The sequence below is a fragment of the Ctenocephalides felis genome, unplaced genomic scaffold, assembly GCF_003426905.1.
Source record: "Ctenocephalides felis isolate EL2017-DRISC unplaced genomic scaffold, ASM342690v1 CF-g0.4_SCAFFOLD_00845, whole genome shotgun sequence".
Taxonomy (NCBI): Eukaryota; Metazoa; Arthropoda; class Insecta; order Siphonaptera; family Pulicidae; genus Ctenocephalides; species Ctenocephalides felis.
The window spans coordinates 39,216,917-39,233,536 of NW_020536999.1; the positions used below are offsets into that span (position 1 = coordinate 39,216,917).

At 27.0% G+C, this 16,620-nt stretch overlaps 1 protein-coding gene across 1 annotated transcript in view; it reads right to left on the reverse strand.

Moving 5' to 3' along the window:
• Positions 1 to 16,620, reverse strand: part of LOC113373880 (ubiquitin-conjugating enzyme E2 R2) — a 73,536-nt gene that overhangs the window by 37,505 nt on the left and 19,411 nt on the right. Inside the window, exon 2 of the mRNA XM_026614148.1 lies at positions 15,374 to 15,460. Within this exon, the coding sequence (XP_026469933.1) occupies positions 15,374 to 15,460 (87 nt within the window). The remainder of the gene's footprint in view (positions 1 to 15,373; positions 15,461 to 16,620) is intronic.

The window sequence follows — 16,620 nt, forward strand, 5'->3', positions numbered from 1 at the left end:
TTGCAGGCGAATATGACCATAACGCCAACAATTGTGGCACTGTATGACTTTCTGTACAAATGGACTCACTTGAAGTTTTACTGAATATATTGATACTTTTTCAGGCAAGTAATTTCCTTTGAATAAAATTTTAACCATTTGAGATTTCAGACTATTTGTATCTTTGTTTCTTTTTTTAATACAAACTACATCAATTATTTCTATATCTGATTTTATTACTTCCTTAATTTCTGACTCATCCATGTCTTCATCCACATTGAAAATTATCCCCGCCCTAAATAATTTATGTCTAGGGATATATACTTTTATATTATTCTTGTTCAAAAGGTCTTCCCTAATTATTTTATTCGCATATTCATAATTTTTGAAAACTATTTTAATTTTATTTTTGCCTATTTTTGTAAAATTGTCAATATTTCTACTTATTACTGGGGAAATTTTATATATTATTCTACCCAGTGCCACATTATGATAATTACCCAAATTTTGATTCATTGATTCAGCATAGACTACATATGGGCCTTCATCTAATGCACTATAGTAATTTTTCTCAATATTTAATTTTAATTCACTCTGACTCTTGTTAGAATTTTCCTCAACAACCATCTGGTTGTCATTCCTTCCATTTCCTTTTTCCGCTTCTATAACATCCTGATTACTACTATTTTCTTCTTCAATTTCCATATCATTTTTCTTCTTATTAGTTTCTTTTAAAACTTCTATATTGTTAGAACTACTACTTAATTCTTCTTCTATTACCATATCATTCCAATTCCGCTGAGGTTCCTTACTATTATTTCTTAAATTATTTTCATTGATATTTTTTGTTTCCTTTGCCTGATCATCTTTTATTCCCAGAACCATTTTTTTAATTACTCCTTCATTAATGTTACTTTTCTTCGGACTCATTTTTGATCTATTTACCTTATCCATTTTTTTGTATTCTTTTCTTGTATCTAATTTATTAGTACTAATCTTAACACTTTTATTACCACATCTTATATCAGTATTTTTAACACTATTTACAGTATTCAAATTAACTTTTTTACCATCATTATTTTCACTTATTAAACTACTATCACTATAATCACTTCCATCGTCACTTTCATATTCCATACAATCACTATTATTAATTAGATGCACTGCATTACTAATTTTTATACCTGTCTCGACCTCTGTACTCACTGTATTATTTCTATAAACCGATAACGGAACGTCATCAGGCCCGAGTTGCCTGTGACTCACCACACTTTGTTGTTGATCTATTATTTATATCAGGTATTTTACGCAACTAGATGTGTACTCGTCGACCGCTCGACGTTGAATGAACATTAAATTTTATTTATCGCTATTTAAGAGTAACATCATGACTACCGCACAAATTCTTTGTTATTTACAATTATTGTGTAACCTTCTATATCTGACTAAGATAAATAGAATCACATTTTTTCAGATGAATCTTTCATTAAAATATAATTAAATCTGTCAGAACAAAATGTTACAAGATGCTGTTTTTTGGAAAATTAATTGAAATTTCAATGACTTTTGTGAATTGAAGAGGCGGTTGTAGTAATATTAAATAAAAAGACACATTATATATACTATATATGTATATGCATTGAATATATACTATATATGTATATATTATATACAGGGTGTCTCCAAACTCAATGTCAAGCCGATATGGAGTGGTAGTATCATAAAAAAATATTAAAAAAAATATTTCACATAGTTTGAAAATTACGAACTTTCAAGTGGTAAAAAAGTGACTATTTGGTTATTGTAGTTAATTTTTGTTAATTCTGGTCATTTAAGCTTTGGATTCAAGTCGTAAATAACATTTCTAAGCCCACTGAAAAAATAATGACACAATTGCCCAAAGTTATTAAGGATTAAGATTTTTTGTTGAACTGTGATTTTTTTTTTTTTTTTTTTTTTTTTTTTTTTTTTTTTTTTTTTTTTTTTTAATTTCTTTTAAAAAAATGCACTTAAATTGTTTTTGCAAGTTTCACCAGAAGTTGGCACATTTTATGAAGATTGTGAAAAGGTAAAATACTTAAGTTTCATAATAAAAGAATAAACGTTGAATTCTGGGGCACTCTGTATATAAGTGTATGTATAATCAAAATCATTTATTTATATAAATTATTTAGAATCGCAAGCATTAGCTACAGGATATTATTGACCATTTAAAGCATTTATTATCACTAGTTATCAAGCCATACGTAAATTTTCAATACATTTTAGGATTATGCTCAAAATCTAAATTCAAAAACGTAAATTATAAAATATACATAGCTTTCAAGCTTGACAAAAATTACTCAGACCTACGGTTACACATGAGATGACATTACCCAACCATTATCTTCATCTTTTCTAATATTACTTATCATAACCAAGTTCAGTTTATCCCACTACGTAGCTGTATACCCTAAGGTCGTTTAAAGGAGATTCTTTGTCTACATTTCTACGAGCCGTAGGCGTCACTTGAGCTACGGGTTGTATCAGCGTAGACGAATATATACGTAGGCGAAACACCGACGCAATATATAGTAAGGACGAGGACGTCAAATGAAATCATTCAAGAAGGCGAACATCACGTAGGTCAGTTATTGAACTGGAATTAGTGTTATAAGATACCTAAAATATATATCGATATATTATAATATAGAGAGGTACCCCGTGTATAATTCATTTCGTAAGAAATTTTTTCCATATAAATACATTGAAATGCCATTCATTCGTTCCAGCACTGAGGATTTTGTTAAATTATATGAATATGAAAAACAAAACTAGTGGGGCGCATGGCATCTAGCCTTAAGGCAAATTGCTGGAACTTCCCGTACCAAATATTATTATTTTTTTAAAAACGATTAACATTTTTGAAAAAAAATTACTTCTAAAAAATTAGATTTTTGAGAAACTAGGAATTTAACAAAAAAATACTTTTTTTGAAAAAAAAAATTACTTTTTATGAAAAAAAATGTTTTTTTTATTTTGACATATTTTGGATTTTGACATATTTTGACTTTTTTTCAAAGCAATCGTACTGTTTTAACTGCACAGAGACAAAATGTCAAATCGCGTAAGCGCCGCGTCGCCGTCTAACGAATAAACATTGGTACTGAACCCATAGGAATGCAAACAAAATTTATACTTATTGTTAAAAGCTCTATAAAATATCTGATAATTTGATGTGCATATGTCTAATGATCATTTTTGACCGCCAAATGGCATTTTTTTTACTTTTTTCATTAGATCTCCGAAAGCGCTAGACATGCCTTTATGAAAATTTGATCAGTTCTTTAGTAAAATATTTTATGAATCATTAAAATTGAGCTACCATTTTTGGCACTTCTTGCCCCGTATCTTTGAAACGGCTAGACCTGCCATCGCCAAAAACTATCAGCACGTCACCTTATCAATATGAATTGAATGTTTTTTGAATTATTTAAAATCGGTTGATCGGTGTTCCCGAAATCGTCCACGAAAATTTGTATCCGAATACACACACACACGCATACACACACACACATACATCAATTTTTTCTAAGGTATGCCAAAATGTTCAGAAACCTTTGAAACGTAAAGATATATAAAAATTTTCATTTTCGATTTGATTCCCTTTCTTTAAACACAAATGTAAATAATATTTTGTAAATGTATAAAAAACAAAAAACGCAAACTCAACATATATAATCAGACAATTACATACATTAATACACAATTAACGTACGTTGCTAAAATTTCAAACGTTAAATAATCCTCGATATAATTGCGTAGGTAAGTCATTACTACACAATCAATATTATATATCAATATAAAAAAATCCTACTTTTCAATCCCATTTTTTTAAAAGACCTAAGTGAATTTTGTCTCAATCTTTCACAAAAGTAAAATTGGTAACATTGATTTCTAATCTCGACAGAACTTATTAATTCCATATAATAAAACCGTGCAATGAGAACAAGCAACATGGCGAAAGTTATAATTCTATTATATCATTCAATTCAGGACGTTATTTATATATTTTCACCCTGCTGGTATTTTAAGGCTTTTGGGAAACATCCCACGATAAAAATGTATATATGCTCGCAAGCAATCAAATAAATTGCTTTGGGACCGTAGTTGGAATAAACTGAAGAAATACTGCGTTGAAGCTTATGTCAATGATCATACCAAAATATAGCTGTTAAAATAAGTTATGATATGAGAATTGAATTGCTCTTACAGATAAACGTTAATGGAATTGCCATATTTTGCAAATATCTAATCCGAATTATAGTAATTAAATTAATATAATTAATGCCACTCTTAAACTAAAATCTTGATGATACATATTTTTATGTATCACAATATAAAAATAAAATTTATCTAATTATACTGCCAATTTTGATACAATTTACCATCCACAAACTTACTCAGCAGACTGTTGGTATCTTTTGTGAGTTCATTGAACTGTTTGCGCTTGCCTAAACACGATTAGTATGAAGAGGTATGTCAAAGAAATAATGTACCTACCTAAACAAACATTTGTCAACAAACATCAATTTTAATATCGTTCGCACTTTACGATTTCAGTCTCCGCGATGTCTACACCTATATTGACTACGGACATTGACAATGTGTAATGGTCTGTCAACAATTGTGGACCGAATGCTTAGATTTTATTACAGGCTACACAATAGCAACCAAAACTAAGATCGTTAGATATACAGCAAAGAAAAGTTTCTCTACCATGACTCATAATTTTCGTAGTTTCTCTACCAAAAAATTCAGAGTTATTGAAGTATTTTTTTGACAAATGCTATCTTTAAGCAGATTTTTTTTATTTTTTATAGAGTTTTAAAATTATTTGCTTTATATATCATTTAAATATGCTTCTTATATCATGTAGAATTGGCATCACGCTTAGTAAGCAATTAAATTCAGATTTGCACACAACCATCGAATATATAACAAACCCATGTGATATTTATTCATAATGAACAGACCCTGGCAGTTTTGCAATTTTGGCTCATTTTCAGTAGAATACAGTTATTGCTCACATAGCACTCATACTAATCGATTTGAAAATTATTCGAAATAAAATTAAAGTTGAAAAAAGTGAGAAATTGTTACCAAAAATTAATATTATTAAGACATTAATAATTCTGAAATATACAAAATAAAATTGTTTGCATTAAATATATACATCTAAACAAAAACTGAAATATTACAAACTTAATTTCTATCAATGCTTCGTGAACTTGAGTACAATGACACCCCCTACATGTATCTCGAAAGTAGTTTTGTATTAAAGCAATAGGGGATGCAAAGGTCAACGCACGAATGACTAGCAGACTTGATGGTTTTATCTCTTAGCAGATGGATAAAATTACTTCTCATAAACATATGACATTTTTAAAATACAAACAAAAATATATAAGCGAGAAACATAAAACAAAGTATTAGTTACTCCACCGTAAATAATTTTTTTTGTTTTATGGTAAATAGAACGCAAAAATGGACATCGTTTGATGAGTAATCAATTTCATTTTATGGTTAGTGATAATTTTATAAAAACAATTACAAAAGCTGATATATCAATTTCAAATAATTTTAAACTTCTGTAGGCAACCAAGAATGCCAACACGCAAAAGCAACAGCGAAAACGTGCATTTATGCATTGGCCTAGATAAGATGAATCAGTCAGAATAGTTGGAACGGCTAATATAATTCAATTGACCAGTTTCGAATGTTTCAAGGTGCATACGACTATTTACTTTTGGCATTTGCTATCCATTGAAACTTGGGTACTGATTTATGATGCAAATTAAGCCAATTTACCATCAACTAAATAATGCTTGATAAAATCGCTTAATTTGCTCCTGATTCAGCATACTATAAGGTATATATCTATGTGTATCGATCAGCGCACATTGATCAAGGCGGTTCAATGATATTTGGATTTTTTTTCATTAATTAAGTAGTAAGGCCAACGCTGGCAGATTATAAATAATGGAAAATTTTAATACTATATATATATATATATAAAACGACACTACATATTGCAAATATTGCTATTTACTTCATAATCTTTCACATTCAAATTTACAATGATGTTCAATAAATATATTAACGCAATTTGAATCAATTCATACTACGATTAAAAACAAAACCTAAAGTGTGTTTATGTTATTAATATCCTTTAAATCATTAATCATAACTGGTTTTTAGGTTGATTGAAAAAATATAGAAATAAATATGTATGTATGACTAATTTTACATGGTAGTTAGTTATCATTATTACGAAACTTTGTAAGATAGCTGAGCTGGGTGATTTGTGACCTCGGTTTCTCTACAACGCAAACTACTGGGACCACGCTCAAGCCAATAACAAAAACCTTGCGCAAAACAAATTGCAGTAAAAATAATTTTCTTGAAAATATATACTTATATATACATATAAAATATATACAATTATACATTTAAAAATTAAAGTGGCTTTGAAAACAGTGAAACTGCATGTGGAGCTTGCGATTTTCAAACGCATTTTGAGACGCCTATATCAATTTAGGTGACTTACTATCTATTAATTATACCTAATCATTTAAATTTGGCATTAATATATCAATCAGCTTTCGCTTTTCTCGTTTCGAATACTGTTTTCTAACAAGATTTTAAAAAATATATAAACTTTCACCTAATAACATTTGATGTCGCAATTGGCATTGATAAGTGCAAAGATATCGTAACTCTATAAATCATTAAATACGCTTTAATTGCTTGCAATTTATTAATCGACTTGTTAATGTAATGATCGTAATACGCTCGTATCAACGATGGAAAATAGAAAAAAATTATATAACAATGTACTATAAAACTTAATGTATTTATTAATAATTAGATGAAATTAAATTACACAATAATATAATTAAATTATATTATTTTATTCTAAGAAAATAAAGAGATATCATAAAAAATTGTTCTGATGTTATTTTTTTGAAATTCAGAAAGAATAAGAATATTTTAAGAAAATTTTTGCATCAAAAATCTCAACGCCATATTAATACTAATGATAACGTTATATAAACAAAAAGAGTGCACGTTTCAGATATGAGGGAATTAGATATAAAGATTAAATCTTATGATAAAGCTAATACGTCGATTAAAATAACAAAATTATAAAAATCATATAAATTTAAATACCTATAAATTACTTAATGATAATTTATATTAAAGCTATTCAAAATTTCATTTACTTGCAAAAGCATTTAGAAACAAAAAGATTATGAATCAGAATCAATATGACTGAACAAATTAAAATCACGCGAAGTTCTAATTTGTCAAGCAAGCAAAGTTTACTGTAAATGCTGATAGATTTATAATCAGCATACATTAATCAAAAATATTATTCAATTTTATTGCGTGTTATTTGATATGAAACAAATTATAATAACATACAACTGCCTTTGAGATAAACTGTAGAAAAATATGATATTGATTACCTGAGTAAAAGTATTATAAGAAATATAATTGTCTTATATCACTTATCTACAGTAGTACACATCTAGTAAATGTACACTAAAAACATGATAAAACATCATAGTTTTTATTTTATGAGAAAGATTTTTATTAGAGTTGTACAAGATGTTATTTTCAATAATTTTGTTTAATTATATACAAACTATTAGAATAATAAATTATTGACAGTAATCATTGTATATTATTTATTTATATATAATATTATTAAGTTAATAATGTTTCAGATGCATAAATGAGAGAGAAAGTTTACAAAATTTAGAAAATATTAATAAAATACTTAATACCATTAAGACAAAATTTTGATCGTTTTTATTCATATATAAAAGTATAAATTAATTGTGAAATATATAAACGAGATAGAATCATTTTATAAGAAAACTGAACTAGATGAAATCATGTGAAATTCTAGAAACTATGACGTCAGTCTATGTTTCATACATTTTTTTTATTCATCAAAGCCATTCAACTTTCACGTCTCTTAACAATCATGCAATGATTCATCGCTTTGGGAAAATAGTATAGCGCGGTAAAACCAAAGCTCGTTATTACCATGTACAGTGTTTGATATTTTATTTCCACACAGTTATTATTTTCATTATTACTATTATTATAAAAAGATAGAAAAAGTGTTCAACAATAATGACTTGAAAGATGATTATTGTATTTTGCGCCAAAACGAGAGCTTTTCAGGTTTTCTTATGTGAGAGCATTTGGAAGCTTTTTATATGGGGATTTGATCTGGATCATAATATTTATGAGCAGCTTTTACCTAAGCATATCAAATTATTTTTAATACTTAATCCAGAATAAGAAATTGTTTATAATAATAATTATTTTTAAAATAAGATGATATTTTAGATATTACCTTTCAATGATTCATCGCTTTGGGAAAATAGTATAGCGCGGTAAAACCAAAGCTCGTTATTACTATGTACAGTGTTCGATATTTTATTTCCACACAGTTATTATTTTCATTATTACTATTATTAAAAAAAGATAGAAAAAGTGTTCAACTATAATGACTTGAAAGATGATTATTGTATTTTGCGCCAAAACGAGAGGTTTCCATGTTTTCCTATGGGAGAGCTTTTGGAAGCTCTCTATAAGGGGATTTGATCTGAATCATAATATTGATGGGTTGCTTTTACCTAAACATATCACAATTTTTTTAATACTTAATCCAAAATAAGAAATTGTTTATAATAATAATTATTTTTACAATAAGATGGTATTTTAGATAATAACCTCCAATGCTCAGCTTAAGAGTGATAATTTCCAAATCTATTTTATGTAAGTGCTATTTACATCCTTAGGGGTTTTATTTTAATATAAAAAGAATAACTCTATATATTTTACAAGTTGTTTTCAACACAAAACACACAATATTGTCAGTCGATACGTCGTTCGGATTCTTTTTCGAGTGTTTACAATTTTTAACCTAATCTCACCTTTTTATTTTGGATTTCTAGTACCTAATTTTTAGATTAATTGATTTTAAATTTAAATACACTTCACCTAATCAAATAATCTCCATCTGCACAAGTTAATCTTTTTATTTTCTTTCAAATATCTCATTATTTTCTGTTTATAAATATTATTGTTACATTCTGCATTATATGAAATTTTATCTTAGCATTTTATGTTACTAACTATATATTGTAATTTTGTATATATTTTAATTGTTATTCATTATGTCAAATAATTGTATTTTTGAGTCCTCTTGGAGAAATCTGTGGGCTATATATTTAAATAAATAAATAAATAAATAAATAAATGTATATATTGCATAAACAAGATTTTTTCATATAATAAATTTATTTTTCACATTAGAAAAGAGATCCACATAATTAAATAAAATATTTCATATAATGATGATTTTTTCATTAAATAAAAAGTTCATATCCAATTTGATCATATAATCATAACTAAAGGATAAGAATAATCAGAAAACAAAATATTGAATAATAACAATGTTTAAATAAAATTATCTATACATAAATGTATATGCAATCATATAAATTAAATACGATTAGTCTACGGTAAGAAAACAGGTTTCTTACAGACAGTTATCTGCCTGGTCGTTCACAAATGGTATGTACGCAATTGCGGTGATATGTACATGTTAAAATATAGATACAGAAATAGATGAAAAATTGCAGACATTTATTAGACATTCAACCACAATATTAACCAAAACAGAAGTTTATTAAATTGATATTGTTTATATACAATAAAACTAGGCTTATAAAAAAGTAGAAAGAGAAATGACGAAGAAAGTATGCTTTGTATAGAACTTTTATATTCAAGCGAGATCAAGCATTTCATTTCTCATTATATATATATAGAATAATGTGCTCGTACAGATATATTTTTCATAGCATTAAAAACTGTTTTTAAATTGTAAAGATAATTTAGCTGTCTTGATAAATTGTTGTATAAATTCCATAGTAACCTTTTCAAAGTTCAGAGAATACACCTTATTGTATCTCTTTAATCATTCTTCATGTTCTTCTTTGCATGACAAAAGTTCTTCAATTGTTTTGTAATATAATACAAATTCTAAAATCGTAATCATTATTTAATGAACAAATATTGTATACATTCAAAATATTACTTATTAGATAAGAGAAAAACTTCAGTTCACCCTGAAGTTGTTTTTACTGATTTTTTTTTTATTTCTATTACCAACCCCAAATATCACATTGCAATTTATTAAAATCTTTCCAACACAAGCTAGCTTAACGTTTACTACGATCTTTCTCTATTTTCTAAACTAATCAATATAATGCATTGAAATTTGCTTACAATATGTAAAACAAGGGGACGCGCCAAAATTCACGAGAGAAAATCTTTACCGAGAGAAGCTTTAGAGACAAAGTGCTCCTTTTTGAAACATTGCAAAAAAGCGAGTACTTTATAAATCAATACTGTTAATATTAATATTAATGAATTATTCTATTGGTATTTTTATTTCCTGCATTATTTATTTTAATAATAACAATAGTATTATTATTTGTGATTGTAACAGCTTAGAACCGATATTTTTATAAAACCTTACTATTACACCAATAAAAGAAATGACTGGTATTAATAGTTTTTGCACCGGAATGAACATTAGATTGACGACTTAACCATTTTTTTTCTGAATACATTTCTACACCTAAAAACTTAAGAATACATTTTTTTCCAGAACTTGGGGGTTGTAAAAAATAAATAGGGTGGGGCAGAGCACATAAGTCCAATTTGACTTTTTGCAATTATATTGTGGAAATCAATCCAATTATATCAGAAACGAAACAAACAACTATCTGACTATGTAAAGTAAAATTTCCAGCTAAATCATTATTGTTGGAATATGCTGTTTCCCAAAAATTTGTCACCTGGTTCTTTTCACCCCATAGGTAAAATGGGATGGCCAGGAGGCAAACGCATTCAACGATTTACTTTGTGATATAAAAATATTGTACTAAATAATTGCTACATTATTCAACCAATGCAAAATATATATTTTATTTTTATAGACACATTTTTTACAAAGATAACACTATATATAAAATAGATCTGGTACTTTATCAGAAATATTGACTTGGAATAACAATTAATTTAATTTTTTTCTTGTAAAATTGCTTTTTTAAACTAATGTACTTTTTTATTTACTAGTTTTTATTATTTACACCTTTGCCAAGATAAAGGTTAAGTTGGTCCTATTTACTCCACCCACATGTAAGCTTCCGTAAAGGTTGTACAAAAAAACGGTTGAATCAACTAAAAAATAAGATTACAACCTATAAAAGAATTAAATAATGTATACTTGTAAGTTATATTAAGATCTTGTAAACTAAACAACTGTGCTCACAACCAAAAAAACAACAAAAGAAATTACTTTTGTTATAGATTTTCAAACATTATAAGATTCAAAGTGATAGCTGGTTATACATTCTTTTCTCCTCTACTTTCAAATATTGTTGTTAAAAAAATCTTAACTTTATTTTTTGTTTGAGATATCGGTGGCGGATCTTTTTACACGCAAACCTTTAAGCCCCGCTCCACCCTATTACTTATTGAAAATTTTAATATATTCGGAACCCTTTCGTCTTCAATAAAAAAGTAAACAAAGACTTCTCAAGACTACCTCAGAGGGTAGATTCGCGTTATTCTAAGCGTTTTATACCGAATCTGTGCAAGTCTGTTTTTTATTATAATAAAGTAAGCTCGTCTCCCGGCATCGTCTGACCTTGCTACGAGCGTTGGGGTCAACCACACCGCGCGAACAACTCGACTGGTATATTCGTAGTAGTCGGTCCGATCGATGTTGGCAGACGCGTACACGCTTCAAATTTTGTATCGTTTCTACATAAAATCGATGACACATGAATTAAATGGAAAGATTTCACTAAATATATTTCGTTTTTTTATATTGCTAATAAACGTTTACGAAAAGCAAATGATACATCAACTGAGGCTGAACGCATCGGATAATTGCACGCCATGTAGCAAACGTAGCTTCGACGGAAGGTTGCTAGGGTGGATTCTGGTCTAGAGACTTTGTTGTAGTTTTATGCGATTTTTGAAAGGACACAATAAAGGCAAAAAATGTTTTTGCTAAACTTTTTCTACAAGTTATTAATGTTTTGAGATTTAGACAATAATTAAAAATTAAAAATAGTCATAAGGTTCTAATTCTAAAAAGTGATGAGAAGGGTATTTCAAATAATTGTCTCTTGGCCATACCCGTAATTTCAGTTCTCCAAATAATTTGGAGAAAACTAGAACTAGTCTAACACTAGAATAATGTCGCATTCGTATGAACTATGGACAAGTTAAAAAAAATTATCACAAAATACCGACTGTCTGAAAAAATGTATTTTTGTTACAACTTTTTTTGATATTCTCGATTTTGTTAAAAATAGTTGATATCTGAATTCATACTCGTAGTTCATACTGAAGAGAGGTTGCTCTGCAAAATTTTTGAGAAAATCGATCCAATAGAAGTGAAGAAATTGTATCGAAAAAGACGGTTTCGAGGAATACGCATTTAAAGTTTCGTAAATGAAAGACACTGAGGAAGATTATCATGGTCAAAACGCTATATATCCAAAAATGATTTAAATTTTGAAAATATAATTTAAATTTAATTAAAAAAAAAATTGAATTCACTTTTGTATACATATTCTTGAATAGTTAAACTTAAAAAAAAACAGCAAAATTTTGAAAAATTCTAAATTAGAATATAGAAAATAAATTAATGATTTATGCATATATTCTTGGATGATATAAAAATTCTATGAGGATATATTTCTACAATGCAAATAAATAGCAATGCACCTAAAATTTTTCAAATGAAATGGCCAAATGTAAATTTGAATGTAAATGGCCAAAGCTCCTATATATTATATTCTTTAGTTATTTTTTTAAATTAGTATAAAACGTAATTGAACAAAATTCAAAGCCTCGATTTATTCAAAAACATACAGAACGATTTCATTTCATCAGCATCTATAATAAGAACATAATATTCCTAGAAAATGACATCAAAAACATTTTTGATAAGAGGTTCGTGCTGCAAACTTAAAATGTAAATTTGATTTAGGAATAAAGGTTACGGTCAGCCGACTATAAAAATCGGGGTCGACAATGAATAGCTTGAATTTTCGGGTTTGTTTGATTTATGTCTTATTATAATTTGCATATATGAATAAACACTGAAAAAAAGTTTAAAAAAAATATAATTCAAAGTATTATTTACAAAGCACAAGAGCTTTTCTTTGAAAATTAAATTGTCATTCAGAAATGAGAAAAAAGTGATTGAAGATATTTTTTTGTGTTTACTAAATATTAATCCAAAAATTATTTTCATTATTAGGATCATGAACAATATAATATTTTTGTTATAATTATGTGATAACAAAAATAATTAGATAAAATAAAAAACGCACTTCAAAAATATTTACAAAAGAATTAAGTGTGAAAATAGTAGAGCTCTTTGCGATTTCGTCGTATAGTAAATGTAAAGTCTAAATAAATAACCAACTTTAATAACTGAGTTTAATAAACACTAAAAAAGTTTAAAAATACATAATTCAAAGTATTACTTGCAGAGTACAAAAGCTTTTCTTCGAAAAGCACATTTATTGTCATCCAGAAATGAGAGAAAAAATGATTGAAGTAAGAGATTTTTTTGGGTTTACTAAATATTATTGGAAAAATTATTTTTGTTATTAAAATCATAAATAATAACAATTTTTTGTCATTGTGATGATAAAAATAATCAGATAAAATAAAAAACGCACTCCAAAAATATTTGCAAAAGAATTAAGTATGAAAATTGTATGGCTCTTTGTGATTTCGTTGTATAGTAAATGTAAAGTCTAAATAAATAACCAACTTTAATAACTGGGTTATAGCGTAGTGGAAAAGTTTAAAAATAGAATTCATGATTTTTTAAAACATTTTTTTGTGGTGGACGTACGTCATTTAGGATATTTTTGACTTGCGACAACTGCATTTTCTCGTGATACGCAAAATATCTATATATAGTTATTTGCGAATGTAAATGAACAATATAAAGAAATTCTTATTTTAGATGTAGATTTTATTCGGTTAGAAACTTATTTAGCTTTTCAATGATGTACATAAGTATGCCATAGAATATACGTTTAAGGCTATAAATTAATAATTTGAATAAAAGTAACTTCAGTTTACCTTCTCTTAGCAAAATATATTATTTAGATTATTAACATTATTTAGATTATTTTTTCTATTTTTAATATTGAGATAAGCTAATTTTCCAATAAACAATGGCTAGACATTTAGCCAAAACGAATAAATTCAATAATATTTTTTTAAAAAGATTGTCATTTTCTATTAATGACATGCGAGCTTATTACACACTCTGTCAATTTTCTTTATCTGCTATAAAACGATTGATGATAAAAAAAATTATGACATATTTAGCTACGATCATACAATGTAATCAGAACTGTCAATAGGTCATTGTGCCATCACTCGACCATTAAATTTAACTACTATCATTAGACAAAATCTTTATCGTACTTAGTTTATTACAACAGCCATTCTTAATTCATTCCAGAACAATGGAATTGCAGAAATATCTAGATTCAATTGCTATAATTAATGTAAATAATAATTGTTTTCAAATCATTAAAGTATATTTAAAACATTAAAATTCACTTCCTCGATAAATTGAAAAAAAAATTAATCAAACATCATAGAGTATATATAATAAACAATCACTGCCTTTTTCTACACATAGCAACTATTTTCATATTTCTCAACTCACGTGTTTTACCGTTGTTTTCAAAATAAAAAACTCACTCCACTTAAACATAAACCGCAAAATGTGCAAACTCAATGATTCATTACCTTGTCAACGTGAGCTTTAGTTTATAATTATTAAAAAGTCAGTTACTTATAAAGGTTTTTTATTTGTTTTTAATTTTACTTCCGCACATTACATATAATGTATGATCTTTAGAACACGTCTTATTATATTGCAGTAATTTCATAATAACCGCAAGCATAGTTTTAATGAGCAGTATTCTGTTCGTGACATATTTTCATACCGCAACAATTTAGAAATTTCTTGCAATATTAAAGACTAAATTATATAAAATTTACTTAAAAAAATAGAGAAATAAGAAAACTAATAACCTTATAGAAGTTTCTAGTTCAATGCAACATTGAACTCAACTGGCAACGTTATAAATGTTTTGTAACTAAAATTGTTATAAGTAGTTAGATATCTATCCTCTGTCAAATGTAAATATTGTTTATCCTGAAAGCGTATTTTAAAAGAATTTTTCAACAAAGAAATTTTTACACATACCTCATATACATTTGGATGCCAAACTTTTGTTAAGAACCGGATGGACGGAGGTGAATATGGATAGTCTGGCGGAAATTTCATATGTGCCTGGAACAAAACATATAAACAATTAAAGATAATACAATAGTGCATAGTAACAATACTACATAAAGCTACATTATTCATATTCATCTTTGAATTTTAATGAAATTATGCGTGACATATTAGCAGCTTAAATAATTGAAGTATTGTAATTGGCTTTTGAAAAACTTGACTTGAGACTCTTGAAAGAATATTACTTTTCTTAAATTATAATCTCATTTCATAAAATAAAAATACAAACATATTTAAAGATATTAAACTTATCATTGAACATTGCAATTACCAGTATAATACTTGAAAACTGAGATATTAAAAATGTATAAAAATTAACATGTTAGAAAATCAATGAATAGAATTAGAAAAACAATATAGAACTGGAAGAGAAATTAGGAGTTTTTGAATCTGAAGATAGTTTAAATTGTCTTCTTGCAATCTACTTGCAATCTCTAATTTGATCCAATGAGTTGTAACAAATAGTAATTATTAATAGTAATATGTAAATAATGTAAATTAAAATAATTTATAGATTTTTTTATATTCTGATGTATATTAATAAAAGGAAAAAAAGCTTGCAATCTATTACTCCAACTTCTACTCTACTACTTAAAAAAAATAGCACTAACAATCATGTTCTCTCTAAACTCAGTGGCAAGATGAAGATATCTTTCAGAAATAGAACATTCTGAAAGTTCCAAACGTATTCCTACTTATTACACATCCAATTTTTAAAAAAATATTCTTCAGTACTTTAATTTATTTACCATGTCTAATTCACACTACATTACAAAGAATAAAACTATCAAAGGACCAACTTTTAAGCTTAAAATCTCTTATAATTCAATTGATGGAACTAGTATTCAACTTTTCAATTTATTACTCTTTCAAATCTGACAACTAATCAATCATTAAGTTTTGATTAAATTATTAAAAGTCAACAGTTTTTATGACATCTCTAAATACTTAAATTCTGATTGCAAGAAATACTATCACCTCCACAATCAAGATTTTTTCATGAATTACTTGTGATGTCTTATTAATATAGATATTTTCGGTAACCAAATATTATTTATAAAATATTTTTTTCTTACATTTCTTAAGAAATTCTGCGAACCAATCGATATACAGGCCTTCTTTCGGAGATGCTCTAAATGAAGATGTAATATCTC